The following is a 15,160-nucleotide window of genomic DNA, read 5'->3' on the forward strand; positions in this document are numbered from 1 at the left end:
TATAACCACCTTAATACTTAGGCCCTGTTTAGATCCCACCCAAAAACCAAAAATTTTCAAGATTCCCCGTCACATCAAATCTTGCGGCACATGCATGGAGCATTAAATGTAGGTAAAAAGAATAACTAATTGCACAGTTTGCCTGTAATTGGCGAGACGAATCTTTTAAGCCTAAATAGTCCATAATTGGACAATTTTTGCTAAATACAAACGAAAGTGCTACAGTAGCCAAAAGCCAAAAAATTTCGGAACTAAACGCGCCCTTATATATCGATCAACTAGAGCTAATCAAAGGCCTAGTGGATCAAATAACAGGTACCCACAGTTAATATTAAACAAAATAAGCATCCAGTCGAGCAGAACTAACAGGGAAGGAGACATGAAGCCATGTGTCACCGTAAGATGCAATGCAAGTGTTAGGATAACACCATTACTAGCCCTACAATAGGTATCAAAACCCCTGATAACCGAGTAACTCAACTGAAATGGTGATCAGTTCAGTTGAACTTAAAGGCAACTGGTAACAAAGTTAGCCCTACTGCATTTTGAAGCAAACATCGGAGGAGCAGCATTGACATATCAAGGTATTATGATGATGTTTCTACTTTGCATATGATCAAGCAGGAAACGTTTACCAAAGAGCAAAAATTCTGACACTATCAAAGCAACATTTCAAGTTTTTGACAAGTATATAAAGGATGGTCTACAGCATTTAATTGTCTGAAACAAACACCTTACTGATCTTTTCCATTAATCAAGAACAACAACTAGAGTTCTCATCTTCCTAAACACTGTAAATAAAATGTGTAGGCATAACAGATCCCATGCATGCGATAGATAGATGTCCTGGGTCAAATTAAACCTCAATTTGAGCGCACTTAGTCACGCACCAGTCTGGGATACATTCTCCATGTGCATCAAGGAATCGCTGTGAACCCACCATCGAACACAAATCCACGGTATACACCATCACCATAACCAGGAACGCCGTCCACCCAGTCCCACTTGCCACCGCTACCCATCTCATCTTCCTCCCACATTGCAAGCTTCCCGCGCACTCGCTTACCAGCAAACCACACCTTCCCATCGCCTCCAAAAACCTTGACCTTATTGTTTCCCCCGGCAGCAGCAGCGGGCATGGCGTTGCCCTGTGAAGCAGCCTCGCAGAGGCCAGTGAAGCAGCGGTACATATTGGGCGGCATGCGCCCAGCTTCGTCCCACTCCATGGTAGCCAGATCTAGGCGGAGTATGAGCACCGTGGAGCACGGCGCGTCCATGGCGAACGAAGACCTGAGGCCGCCGATCATAAGGACCCGGCGGCCGCCGGCCCCAGCAAGGAGTCGCGGACGCTTGAGGACCTCGAAGACGTCTCCCCACGCTGCTCGCTCCACGGGCGCCCAGCCCCCGGTGAGCATGGCAAGCGGGCAGGAGAAGAGCTTCCACTGGCTTCGCCACGGCGTGCCGACGTCGCAGAGGGCGAAGACGGCGGCGGCGGCGGAGGCCAGTATGGGGCTCCGCGGCTTGGACGGCAGAGAGAGGGGATGCTTCATCCACTTGCCGGATCCGGAGGGGGTGTAGGACAGCGCAGCGAGCTCGGTGAGGACGAGCACCGTGCCGCCGGGGCCGGCGAGGACGGTGCCGTGGCGCGCCCAGGCGGATCCGAGCTGGGGCAGGAGGCGGTACGTGCCGGCGAAGGGGTTGCAGACGGCGAGCGATTTGGGCGGGTGCGCGGGCGCGGCGGCGGAGGCGGAGGAGGAGGAAGAAGAGGTGGACGGGAGTGCCAGGGGCGAGGTGGAGGAGGAGGTCTCGACCCAGAGGTAGAGAAGCGACGTGGATGAGGCGACGGGGGAGAAGGACTGGTAGGGGAGGAAGTGGGCGAAGGGGAGGCGGAGCCAGGTGCGGCGCGCGGGGTCGAAGGCGTGGAGGCAGCCGCCGCCGTCGGGGCGTGGGTGGCGGAGGAGAAGGAGGCGCAGGGTCGGGAGCAGCGCGAGGAGCTGCGGCGAGAGGGTCTCGTGGAAGAGGCGCGAGACGGGGCGGCACACGACGGCGTCGCGCAGCTGCAGGCGGAGCAGCACGTTGTGGAGCGCGTCCGGCGGCAGGTGGTGGATCGGCGGCGGGGGCTGCGCTTCCGCGGCCGGGTCGGGGCCGGAGCCGGCGGCCATGGTGGATTCGGGGTGGGGTAGGTGGGGAACACACGGATGAGACCACACCGGGGACCGGGAGAAGAAGAGGAGGCCGGGGGTAGTTCCGTCAGTTCACATTCACTCGGCTACGATGCTGTGGGTTCCGTTTCCGTAGAACGACCCGCTCACTGTTTGTGCTCTATGCATGTGGGTCCTGCGCTCTCTGTGTGCAGGGCCAGCCCGGATGTCAGTGAGAGGGAGGCGGAAGCATCCGGTACGCCTTGCTGTTCTTTGGAGCGGCGCTTCCGTTCCGTTCCTCATCAAAAATCAAAAAATAAGGAGTGGCTGGAAGTACGCTGCCGCTGCTCTACCTCATAGGTGTACAAGTCCATGGAACAAGGGACCCACTCTGGTGGACCATGTATGTCATGGAGACACTGCATCGAGGTCTCGGTGGCAGCGGTGGAACGGAGACAGAAGATCGCAAAGCGACGCGGAAAAGGTTGGAGTGCAGCTCACTTCGCCTGGCAAGTGGGGCAAGAATGCGTGCGACTGTGCAAGGACCCAACTGTCTGCCGCGTTGAGTAGCCGCATAATAAATTACTCCACGCCGCAAATGGACGGCGCGGCGCGTTGGTTCCTGGACGGCTCGAGTCACCCCACCTGTCGGCAGTGCTGTTCTCCGTGTGGGTCCCACGAGAAGAACGGTGGGCTAGACCTTAAGGCCCATGGGCTTCAACTATGGGTAGCCGGATTCTGCCTGGTCGATGGGTTCGTTGTGTGGCATGTCAAGAAAAAAAAATCATTTTTGCCTCTCTAAAGTATTGTCGTATAGAGTTTCTCCTCAAACTTTTAAACCAAGCAAACTGCCTCTCTGGGCTCTCAAAATCGTTTAATTTACCACCCTGCACCAGTTAGAAGTGAGTGGCTTTTAAGGTGATTTTTTTATTTTTTATTTAAAAAACTATGGTAACACTTAATAATATTTTTAAACCATGAAAAAACAATTCTAAACCTTTAAAATTTTAATAAAAATACTAGAGATATATTGTGATAAGAGAAACACAAATAGGATATTTGAAATGATGAGAATATATCTAGAATCTTCCATAAATTAGACTTAGCTCTAGGAAGATAGGAAATCTCTGTACCTGTACCTTTCCAATTTTATTTCAATAAAGTTGTAGTAGGGGCGCGAGCCCCTACTGTTTTCATAAAAAAAAGGAAATCTGACAAAAAAATCTAGAAAATTCTCAAAACATTCTAATCAATATATCATCGTGTTTCAAAACCTTCACACCAGTGTTGTAAAATAGCAGGCTATAGCGGTGCTATAGTAACTTCGGAGAGATGTCGCTATGACCACCGCCGATGAAATAGCTGGCTATAACGGTGCTATAAACTAAATCCTATAGCTTGCTATTCACAACAATGCTTTCCACAATAAAAATATGAGATGCAACGGCATGAATGCAACATATGTTAATATTGAATGCATTCATGTTGCTTACATCTCACGATTTAATTGTGATAAGTTTTTAAAAATGTGCTTATATATTTATTAGAATGTTTTAAGATTTTTATAGATATTTTTCATTTTCCTAGAGCTAAATATAATTTCTTGAAGCTTCTAGACATATTTTCATGAGCTCTAAATATTTTATTTAGGTTTGTAAAGTCCCGACCCATCTCTAGGATTTTTCTTGAAATTTTTAAAGATATACATAGTTTTCTTCGAATTTTATAAGGTTGTAGATATTATAGTTGACAAGTTTATTTTTGAACTTTTTTAGAGTACGTAATATGAGCTATGATTTTTTAGTTTTGGAATTTTAAAATTTGGAATTTCCAAAATTACCTTTAATGTTCAGATGGTTAATACCAATGTAGTGGTCGACTCGATATATACAAATACAAGTTTGCAGTTGACATGTTTTTATTTGAAGTTGTTTAGAGTCTCAAATAGTTGTTTTAAGTTCTCATATTTTAAGATTCAAATTTTTAATTTTTTCAAACGATCTCGGATGTAGACATGTCCTATACCGAAAAGTTGCAGAGTTTGACAAGATTAAAACTTTGTTTTGAAACTGTTTTTATTTAAAATTATTTACGGGACAAAATATTCAATAGAAAATTATGAGATGTTGATAAAAAAAGATAGCACCTATATATACTCATAATAGAGTGTCGTACATCGGTAGAGAGGTTGACTGAGCTGAAGATCTTGGATTTAAATCAGCTCTGTTAATTTATTAACAAAGACATAAAGTCTATCGTCTTTGTAAATAGTCCATTAACAGAGTCTAGTATTTGATAAAGAAGACTATTTGAGACTATCTCCAACGGCACGAACCTAAATACGAGACGCATTGGGTGGTTTGGGTCACGTACGCCAAAAGGGTCACGCACCCAAAACTTGCCTTTTCCAACAGCCAATGCGAGCTGGGTGCGGTACTGCAGGTTCACTCGCACCCAAAACAAGTCCTTCGTTTGTCTACTCTGTTGGACCGCGTTTTCCTCCCCTAAAGCAACATGAGCCACCCATTTTTGGGTTTGGGTGCCATAATGGCTAGGCTGTTGGAGTCTAGAGTCAATTATGCCTCTATAAAAAGCGTTTGTCTTTAAAAATAATTTTGTACTCCCTCCATCTCCGAAAGAATACAATTCTGAAACAATATTATATTTTAGTGTATCAAGTTTGACCAATTATAAATAAAAAAATATAATTTTTTGTAATATCAAATAAACACCATTAAATTAATTATAAAATGTATTTTTATAATAAATTAATTTAGAGCCCCAGAAACTTAGTTAAACATTAAGCACTTTAACTGACACGCGTTGCATCCTCGTAGGGATGGAGGCAGGTCAGGCAGCAGTAGTGAGCCTATGCCCAGGAAACCAAGCACAACCAGAGACCACCGTAAACGGGCCGACGAGCAACGGGCCGTCATCGGCAGCAGAATGCTTGAAAGACCGGTCCACCATTTGTTGAAATGTCCCTCCTCCTCCACCTGCCCGCCCCCCCCCCCCCCCCCCCCCCCCCCCCCCCCCAAAAAAAAACCACTACAGCTGCCGTACTTTTAGATAATGGAGAAATCTGCTGCCGTACTTTTTTTTCCCCTGCAGACACAATGCACATGTGCTTGCTAGCATTGTGCGGCTGACTAATACGCACGTACCAGCTCAACAAAAACAAGAAAAGAGAAGTAGGTCAAGAAAGAAAGAAAAGGAGTCCCAATAATGATCAGAAACGGTTATTGTAGAAAATGATAAGGTTGTTGACTGACTACATGGAGCAACAAGGGTCAGGGTTGTGGTCGAGACTGCAAAGGGCCCGTTTGGATTGCAGGAATTCAAAAGGAATGCAGTTTCTCCATTATGCTGACGTCATGTGCCGTTTGGAACAAAGGAACAAACCTTGTCGTTCCTCTGGAAAGGAACGCTTCCATTCACAACGCAGGAATAAAAAAACCCACTCTGATCCAAAGTTTTCGCGGATGCCCGAGACGGATGCGTGTGGTGGAGGTAAGATGCTGGTAGAAGCAAACTGTTTCATGCCTCTTCCTACCTTTCCAAAGTGGTCAACTAGTCATCTTCTTCCTTGAGCTTATGGTCATCCGTCTATGGCCGACCTGGCAAAGCGCTGCTGTGCGGCAGGGAGGGGCCCTGGGTGTCTGCACGAGGGACGCCTGAGCGGGGGCAGTGCTGGGCGGTGGCTGCGCGAGGGACGACGGTGCAACGCGCCCGGCCGAGAGAGAGATAGAGACTCAGAGGAGAACTAGATAATGGGATGAGAAGGTATGAGTGGATGAGGATTGCTCTGAACTTTTGGTCAGATAAGACCATGGACCATAGGCCCCACATGTAAGTGAGAGCGAGAGGGGATAAATGGCCCCACATGAACTAGATGAAGCTATTTGGTCCCATTGAAACCATGGATAGGTGCAGTACGTGGCCCCACATGCAAGAGAGTCACATGCAAAGTATGCAACTAACAGGCTATTAACCACTTATAATGATCTTTTGTCCATTACATGTTTTGTGACTCTCTGTTATGAATTTCTATGTTCCAAACACCTCTTTCTAGTCGTTTTCTGTGTTCTTCCTTTCCTCTGTTTTATCACTACACACCTATCCTATTCCCGTGTTTTTCCCATTCCTTTGTTTTTGGATTCCTTTGTTCCAAACAGGCCCTAAATAAACAAACAAAAGGCTAGCAATTGGTGCGCTGTGGCTGGGTCATCATAGGTAACTAGGGTCAAGTTTGCATGCCCGCTCAGCTCATGCAGTAATGCTAGAGGAAGAATTAGGCTACGTTTGGTTTAGGTAAGGTAGAATATAATAGAACAATGATGTCTTAATTTTTTTGGGACAGAACCATCCTTATCTCTGTTTGGTTATGACGATGTTATGATGAGGTCATTTTTTATGTTTAGTTATGATGATGCCCTTAATTTGCACTTAATCGATCCTTGATCATCGACACCGGGGTGGGCTATCCGCAGGACGAGGAGCCCAACCGCACTGCGCTGGAGGCTCCCCACCGTCATCACTGCATCCTTATGGTCGGGAGCCCCATTCCACCATGGCGAGCATGTCCTTGTGCTTTGCGGCGTTTGCCCCTACCATATGACTAGAGATGATGGCAAGGGGCCTTGACCCCGATTCCCCATAGGGAAGTCCCCTGTTAGGGGATGAGGACGGGGCTAAATTAACCCTCACAAGGAACTAAACATGGGCAGAATCATCCCTATCGGGTTTGACATGGGTGGAAATACATGTGAGCGTTGCCTAAACCCGCTCCCCGCGAAGCCTCGATAAACTAGCTCATGTCGTCCATCTGCTCCATCCACTCCATTTTATCCGTCTCCAACTCCCTAGTCCCCACTACCCACCCCATATACATCCGCTTGACACTCTCGGCATTTCCCCGTCTGAGCTATCTCTTGTGCTGCAACCATAGCCACTTGGCACTCGACCATCCCTCCCCTCTGCTCGACGGTTCGTGCTCGACTGCCGCACCCAAGTAATGCTGGCTGCCCGCCCGCAAATGCAGCAAGTTCCCAACACCGGCCCTCCGTTGCTCCAGGGGAGCTACGACCCCTCTCCGTCTCCCACCCAAGCGGGTGTAGGAGGAGGACCGGCCATTGGTGACGCTTGGAGTTCCACAACACCGAGCCGGTGAATTAATCCCGTACACAGAAAAGTTCCACAACACCAACACCGTATACTCCTCGGCTCCTCATGGGGTCCTGCTCTCATTCTATTGAGCATGTTGCAGCTACTGCATGCCCCAACTTCCCGGGGACGGGTCCCTGTCAGGTATGGAATCCTCATGCGGCAAGGGGATGAGGAGGAAGTCTCCCCTGCGAGATTTGACGAGGATGGGGAGGCATTTCCGAGGAATTCTCCGTTGCCATCCCTAGCCATGACCATCGCATCCTTGGCTCGGAGGCCCTACCATGATTACTGTTGTGGCAGCGAGCACAAAGAAACAGAAAGCACATGCCGTATTTGAGGGATGAGGTCGTCCTCCTTTCGATTTCGAGGGATGCCGTTGTCCTCGAATATAAGAGAATATATATTCTCCTTTGAGGTTGATCCCGTTCGAAGAAGTGTCATCCAACCGAATACCGTAACGAAGTGAAATATAGCACCTCGGTCGTCCCTATCCTTCTGTCGAACCAAACGCAAGGGAAGAAGCAGGAAGGAAGAGGGGAGGAAGACAGCGATGGGTGATGCCGGCCGGCCGGCTGCCCACTGAGTCACTCGCTCGCTGCATGCAGCTAGAGCGGCGTAATTAAAGGGTGGAAGCACAACAAATCAAGTGAGTGAAAACGAAAAAGCTAGAGGCGATAAGATAAAAGAATGATTAGGGTGGTGGCTTTCGTGTGGCGCGCATGCTTATCCCCCACTCCCTCGCAATTTTTAACTCCCATCGATCCCCAGGCCAAGCAAATACGTACTGGTTAGTATAATAATATATATAATCCTGCCGCTGATAGCTTTACCACTCAGATCACCTGAATTTCATCACCAGCAGCGCAGTGCCCGCCGATTCAGCACTCACTCACTCCGTCAGCCAGCAGCCACTGGTGGCTTCTCCTGTTCTCCATCGGCCTCCCGGGCCGACACATGCAAATAATTCCCCGGCCCGGCCGGCCGTCCGCCCGCCCGCCGTTGTCGCCTCATCCTCCGCGCGCCATGCACGCAAACGCATCACTAGCTGCTGCCGCCGCGACGCGGCAGCATGCAGCATGCCCTCGGCTCGACGTCAGATCATCACCACATGCATGGTTCCAATTCCAATTCCATTCCACCATAATGGAGATCGTATCATCGCCCAGCCGGCCGGCCAGCCGGCGGCCTCTCGGAGTACCTAAACTTTTGACCTACTTTTCCGCTCGCAATCCATGGATCCGTCGACCCATCGCGGCAAGCAGAGAGCAAGTACTCTACTGCTGTCTAGTGTCTACTCGATCGATGATCTGAGATGCAGGTCGTCGTCCCGTCTGCTAGCTTTTACTGTAACAATCAAGCGGCCATCTCTGCTATTCGCATGCAGCAGATAAAGCGGACGAACCCAACCAAAGCTAGCTGCCTGTCCATAGATGCTGCTGGGTGCTGGCTACCTCTACCTCTACCTCTACCTGTTGCATCGTGTGTCTCTCGTCTCTTGTCATCTCCCCTTTCCCTCCAAAGCCTATGTCTGCTCGAGCCACTCTTTATTTCCGTGGTTTCTTTTTGGTTTTGGGTTTCGTTTTTTCCAAAAGATGCAGAAAAGAAAACAGTCACCGCGACAGGGATACATATGTATTATTATTATTATTCTTGCATGAACTTTTTTATCTCTGTGATCACACTTGTTTTATGCATGTGCCATGTTAGTTGCTCCTCTTCTTTAATTTTAATTTGCAACAAGAATGCCGAGTTCAATGGACTACCCTGAAAAATAGAAATATATAGGCGTAATAATCGGCAAGTTAAAGCTGACTTTACAGTACTCTCTAGCTCTGCAAATTAAAAAAGCTGTTGGATTCTTGTTGACAAGCCACAACGGATGCGTAAGCAGTAGATGCGCATGCATGCACGCCTAAAGCCTAGATGCCATTCCAAATAACCATTATATATTTTATTATTCCAAAAAACACAAGTAGTACTAGCTAATGATATATATAGCAGATAACGCCTTTTCTTTTATTTTGATTGGCACTCTATCTAGCTAGGTCCAAGGTGTTAATCTAAAAAAAAAGAGAGAGGATCGGAGCTAGTGTCTGATTATCAGCTCATCGCAGAGCATGACGACGACATAATTAATTAATTTGGTCTGAATTCGTCGCCGTGAGGACATACATGGATGATCATCTTTGGTTATTTCCTGTCTCACTTACTTTTATTAGTAAGTTCAGGACCAAAAAAAAAGGGGGATTCGATGGAGACATCACATATTTATACAGACGTCAGTTGATACGTGTAATCCCACAATTAAGCTTTTGCCACACATTGCCATTCTTGGTTGCTTGCTGGTTCTTCGGTTCTTGACGTCTCCCAGCTAGCTTCCTAGCTAGTGTGTAGTACTATTCAACTAGCTAGCTAGCGACAGGATTATCTCTGCTGTGTCGTGGCAACCTTCTTTTTTCAAAAGTAAAAAAAAGGAGAAGTGTTTTTAGCTACCTTGAGTTCACGTTTAACGACCTGTATGGCCAGCTTTCCACCATTCTAGCGCAAACCCGTGCTCTTTTTTCTCAGCCCCTCGATCATGAACCGACGGCCCACTTTTTCTTTCCTTCTCTTCTTACCACTACTTCTTCTCCCACCAGCCTTATCAGCACCCCCTTCTACCACTAGAGGCTTGGCTTGTAGCCACTGCCTTCCGTATCAAGAACCTACCAGATTTCTATTAACTCCAATGCTAAGCCGACCCTCATCAAACCTTGACTGAGCTCTAGGCTCGCTAGAGATATCACCTACATTCAAGAAAAGGAGCCTAGATATAATCTGATGGATATTATATCTATGTATGGTACTCAAGCAATATGAATCGCTCGAGCACTCATTAGGTTTATCAAAAACTACTCGAGCACATGTTAGCTAGCTTCTCTGTAAGCAAGGTTATGATCAAGCACTCACATTAGCGTTTCCGTAAAATTCTCCAGCAGTATTTAGGTTTCTCAAAAACTGGTCCAGCACTAGTTAACTTTTACGTAAACTGCTTGATCGAGCACTCATTCGGTTTCTTTAAAACTGCTTGCACTCGATACATTTCTCTAAAACTGATCGAGCACTTGTTAGCTTCTTCATAAGCTGATCGAGCAAGCACTTGTAGTGTCCATAAAATACTCAAGCAACCGATATGTTTGAATGTGTCATATGCTTTCTCTAAGACCGCCCCCTTCACCCCACCTCATCAGCACCCCATTCTACCACTAGGCTTGGCTTGTAGCCACGTACTACCTTCCTTATCAAAGCTACTCGATTCCTATGAACTCCAATGCTAAGCCAACCCTTAAACCCTGACTCAGCCCTAAGCTCGCTAGAGACATCACCCACGTTCAAGAAAAGGAGCTTGGATAAAATCTGATATGGATATTATACTTATACATGGTACTCAAGCAACATGAAACGCTCGAGCACTCGTTAAGTTTCTCAGAAACTGCTCGAGCACTTGTTAGCTTCTCCACAAACAAGGTTACGATCAAGCACTCACATTAGCGTTTCCGTAAAATTCTCCAACAGTCTTTAGGTTTCTCAAAAACTGTCCAACACTAGTTAACTTTTACGTAAACTGCTCGATCGACCACTTGTTAGGTTTCTTTAAAACTGCTTGAACACTCAGTACGTTTCTTGAAAATTGATCGAGCACTTGTTAGCTTCTTCATAAGCTGATAGAGCGAGCACTTGTAGTGTTTCCATAAAATGCTCACACAACTGATAAGTTTGAATGTTTCATATGCTTTCTCTAAGATTGCCTCCGCCCCTTCACCCCACCTCATCACAACACCCTTCTACCACTAGGGTTGGCTTGTAGCCACTACCTTCCTTACCAAACCGACTAGATTCCTGTGAACTTCAATGCTAAGCCAACCCTCAAACCCTGCCTGAGCCTTAAGCTCGCTATAGATATCACCCACGTTCAAGAAAAAAGGAGCCCTGGATAAAATCTGATGGATATTATACTTGTACACGGTACTCAAGCAACATGAAACGCTAGAGCACTCATTAGGTTTCTCAAAAACTGCTCGAGCACTTGTTAGCTTCTCCGTAAGCAAGGTTACGATAAAGTACTCACATTAGTGTTTCCGTAAAATTCTCGAGCAGTCTTTAGGTTTCTCGAAAACTAGTCCATCACTAGTTAACTTTTATGTAAACTACTTGATCGAGCACTCGTTAGGTTTCTTTAAAACTGCTCAAGCACTCATTAGCTTTTTGGTAATCTATGTTAGCAATTCCCCTTAAAACACTCGAGCACTGGTTAGCTTCTCCGTAAATTGCTCGATTGAGCACTCGGTAGCATCTCCGTAAACTTATCGATGGTGTACTCGATACCATTTCCGCAAAATGCTCAATGGATCATTCATAACGTTTACATGAAATGCTCGAGCACTCGTTAGTTAGCTTCTACGCAAATTAGGAAAAAATTGCAAAAATAACACTCGAAAGATTGACTCCTTGATTAGGATGACACTCGAGTGGATGACAAGTGGGTCCATCAGTGTCTATGAATGTGGGTCCAGTGTCAAATCTGCAAATGACCGATGTTTCGAGTCCTATTTTTGCAAATCGCCCAAATCAGTGATCAGGTTTTCTTCTAGCTAATTGTAACTTCTCTCCACGAGACAATAAAGGTAGGTAGGTAGATTCATTGTCACCATCCGCACGGTTCCAAATCTACATATATGCTCTTTCTTCCAAGCCAGTCCTATATATGGTGGTCATGCATGTAATCATCAGATCACCGGGCATCACACAATAGTGTGAAAACAAGGGGTAGGATTTTCTTGGCACGTGTCTATGAGAGCAAATGGATGTCAAGGTAGGCACACAACCCCGTTATAGAATGCATGTGATCATCACCGTACCGGCCGTCGTCACACAATAGTGTGTGAAACAATGCTAGATACATTTTGGGGTATGTAGGATTTTTCCTGGCACGTGGCTATATATGAGAGCAAATGGATGTCAAGCTAGCAGGCGCACAGGAAAAACCCCGTTTTATAGAAACTTTGCAAGGTGCCATATATAAAGTAGCAGCATATACACAGACTCGTACTATTCCCAAGAATAAGATGATGCCCAATATGATGAAATAAGCGCAACTAACCTAATAAAGAGAATAAGATGATGGCGCTCTACTACTTCTCCCGATGCATCATCGATCCACTACTACCTGCAAGATCAAGAAAAGAACGAAAACGAGATATGTGGCGCAATATGCATGCAACGATAGACCCTTTCCCAAATGTGGCATCGTGTTCATCCGGCGAATCGGCCAGATCGAAATTGTCAAGGGGCAAGCTCATGGCCGGCTTGGATATATGATGTGCTCTATAGCTAGCCCGCTTTTGCACTCCATGGTCGTCGTCGTGGATGCGCATATATACAATCGGCAAGCACGAGCAGCTTTAGTGTGTGTCAATGGGCAGGCACGGTGGTCACCGGAGAGCGATGCCGGAGGAGAGCCGGGGAAAAAGACGCTTTTTTTTGGCAGCAAAAGAAGCAGTGGATCCCCCACTATCTGGCTCGCATTTGCATTGGCCGCACGCAACAAATTAAAGAAGAAACCAACCTCCTGACCTGAGCTAGAGACCACACACCGGCCTTCAGTTCGTCTTCTTCTATAAAACGCGGCACGAGCTAGCGCGTGGTCGCCACACTACTGCTACTCCTGCTATATATCACGATCGAGTCACTCCTCCGATCCGATCACATACACACACATCGCCATGGCCATGATGAGCAGCATGGACGGCGGCAGCAACTTCGGCAAGGTGGCCGCCGTGGTGGACGCCGAGAACCCTGCGGCCACCATAGTCGTGGGGCCGCCGTGCGCGGTGGTGGACATCGACGACGACGACGACCTGTCGCAGCGCGGCAACTGGCTGCGCGCGGCGGTGCTTGGCGCAAACGACGGGCTGGTGTCGACGGCGTCGCTGATGCTGGGCGTGGGCGCCGTGAAGGCAGACGCGCGCGCCATGTTGATCTCCGGGTTCGCAGGCCTGCTGGCGGGCGCGTGCAGCATGGCCATCGGCGAGTTCGTGTCCGTGTGCTCCCAGCGCGACGTGGAGCTGGCGCGGCTGGACCGCGACGGAAAGCGCGGCGGCCAGGAGGAGAAGGCGCTGCCCAGCCCCGTGCAGGCCGCCGCGGCGTCCGCGCTGGCTTTCTCCGTGGGCGCGCTCCTGCCGCTGCTGGCCGCCGGGTTCATCGCCGACTACAGGCTGCGGATCGGGGTGGTGGCCGCCGTGGCCACCGCCACGCTGGCCGCGTTCGGCTGCGTGGGCGCCGTGCTGGGGCGCGCCCCCGTGGCGAGGTCGTGCGCGCGCGTCGTCGTCGGCGGTTGGGTCGCCATGGCCGTCACCTTCGGCCTCATGAGGCTCTTCAAGGCCAGCGGCATATGAAGGCCGAGGATCGGAGGCGTGGCAGGGCGGACCTCACCCCATCCATCACGCTTCTGGTGTGTCGATCTGGTCGGTCGGTTCGGTTCGGTAGTGTCTCTGCTGCTGCTAGCTCTGTTGCCTTCCTTTGTCCGATCCATGCCCTTGTTGCTTCCATGCGTGCATCTCCTAGCTAAACCATGCACAGTAAGGCCCTCTTTGGCACGGTTAATCCAAAACGGCTTCACCGGTGAAGCCAAAGCCGGTGAAGCCAGAAAAACTGGCTTTTCCCGGCTTCTAGTTCATTTTAACCCCGGCTTACAAAACGGCTTTACGCTACAGTGCCTCGATTTGCGTAAAATAGATGAAGCCAAAGCCGGCATAAACCGTGCCAAAGAGGCCCTAATAATATATATACATATATGCTTAGTAGTAACTAGTATGGTATATATGATGCATGCCTTCTTGCTAGTTGCATCGTCTATGCGTTGCGTTGCGTGTAATGCCCACCTGCATGTGCTGATGTCGTTGAACACCGATCGAAGCTTGTTACCATGTATGCATGCAGATCATCAGCTAGGTTTTGAGCTAATCTAATACTTGTACTGGCCTAGCTAAGCTAGTTACTCCGATCGATGATCCAAAGAGTGATCCATGCAAGACTAAGGCATGCATGTGTAAACATTATATTATATAATATATATTTTCTGAGTTTGTTTATGTCTTGCAAATTAAAAGCAAGTTTGCCACTGGCTGGGTGATCATCAAGGTGAAGTGAGTGAGTGCTGACAAAGATGAGATAGATGCGTCCGAATATTGCATTCCCTGTCGTGTCCCAAGAAAATTTTGTACATCATATCCCAAGAAAATTTTGTTGTGAAAAAGTTGCCACTTTCAAGTATTTTTGATCGCTTTGTGAAAAGATACTTTTGACCCAAGAGGTTAATTATGTCATCTTTTATTGTTTCTCATCGACACAAAAGGACTAGACCGTACAAATAAACTGCACGATCCAAAAATCCACGCCACCAAAAGCAAACTCAATTATAGAATAGGTGTCGCCGTCAACAAGCTGCGTCTATATATCGAATATAATACGTGTCTCTTATATGTAGTGGTGCTAGTGCACCAACCTCAGCTCGTTCTACATACTGGCCGGGTTCAGATTGTTTGCCCACCTATTATATCCATCGATTTTCTGTGCCACACCACACATGCATGCATACTGACATAGACAAGGATGGGTCCAGCATGGGAAGAGGGGGCTTTTCCCACGTATGGAGAGGAAAAGAAGAGGAGGGGGCGGGGCTCTGATCCCCTTCAATTCCCCACTCTTTGTCAAGCCCCAACACAAAAATGGGACGCTAATGTTTCTCAAACATATCTATTAGTCTAATCCATGATGTATAACTTCTTACAGTGGTTAAGTCTAAGTTTATAGGC

General features: G+C 47.7%; 2 protein-coding genes across 2 annotated transcripts; one reads left to right on the top strand and one right to left on the bottom strand.

The window, feature by feature from the left end:
- Positions 1–661: 661 nt before the first annotated feature.
- On the bottom strand, positions 662–2,197 carry LOC136496540 (SKP1-interacting partner 15-like). The gene has a single exon (XM_066492244.1). It carries the CDS (start codon positions 2,160–2,162, stop codon positions 918–920), a length of 1,245 nt encoding a protein of 414 aa, XP_066348341.1. The 5' UTR covers positions 2,163–2,197; the 3' UTR covers positions 662–917.
- A 10,245-nt stretch (positions 2,198–12,442) lies between these two features.
- LOC136497693 (vacuolar iron transporter homolog 5-like) lies at positions 12,443–14,464 on the top strand. Its single transcript, XM_066493542.1, has one exon. It carries the CDS (start codon positions 13,070–13,072, stop codon positions 13,739–13,741), a length of 672 nt encoding a protein of 223 aa, XP_066349639.1. The 5' UTR covers positions 12,443–13,069; the 3' UTR covers positions 13,742–14,464.
- Positions 14,465–15,160: the final 696 nt, after the last annotated feature.

This window comes from Miscanthus floridulus, chromosome 12, assembly GCF_019320115.1.
Source record: "Miscanthus floridulus cultivar M001 chromosome 12, ASM1932011v1, whole genome shotgun sequence".
In the NCBI taxonomy this organism is placed as follows: domain Eukaryota; kingdom Viridiplantae; phylum Streptophyta; class Magnoliopsida; order Poales; family Poaceae; genus Miscanthus; species Miscanthus floridulus.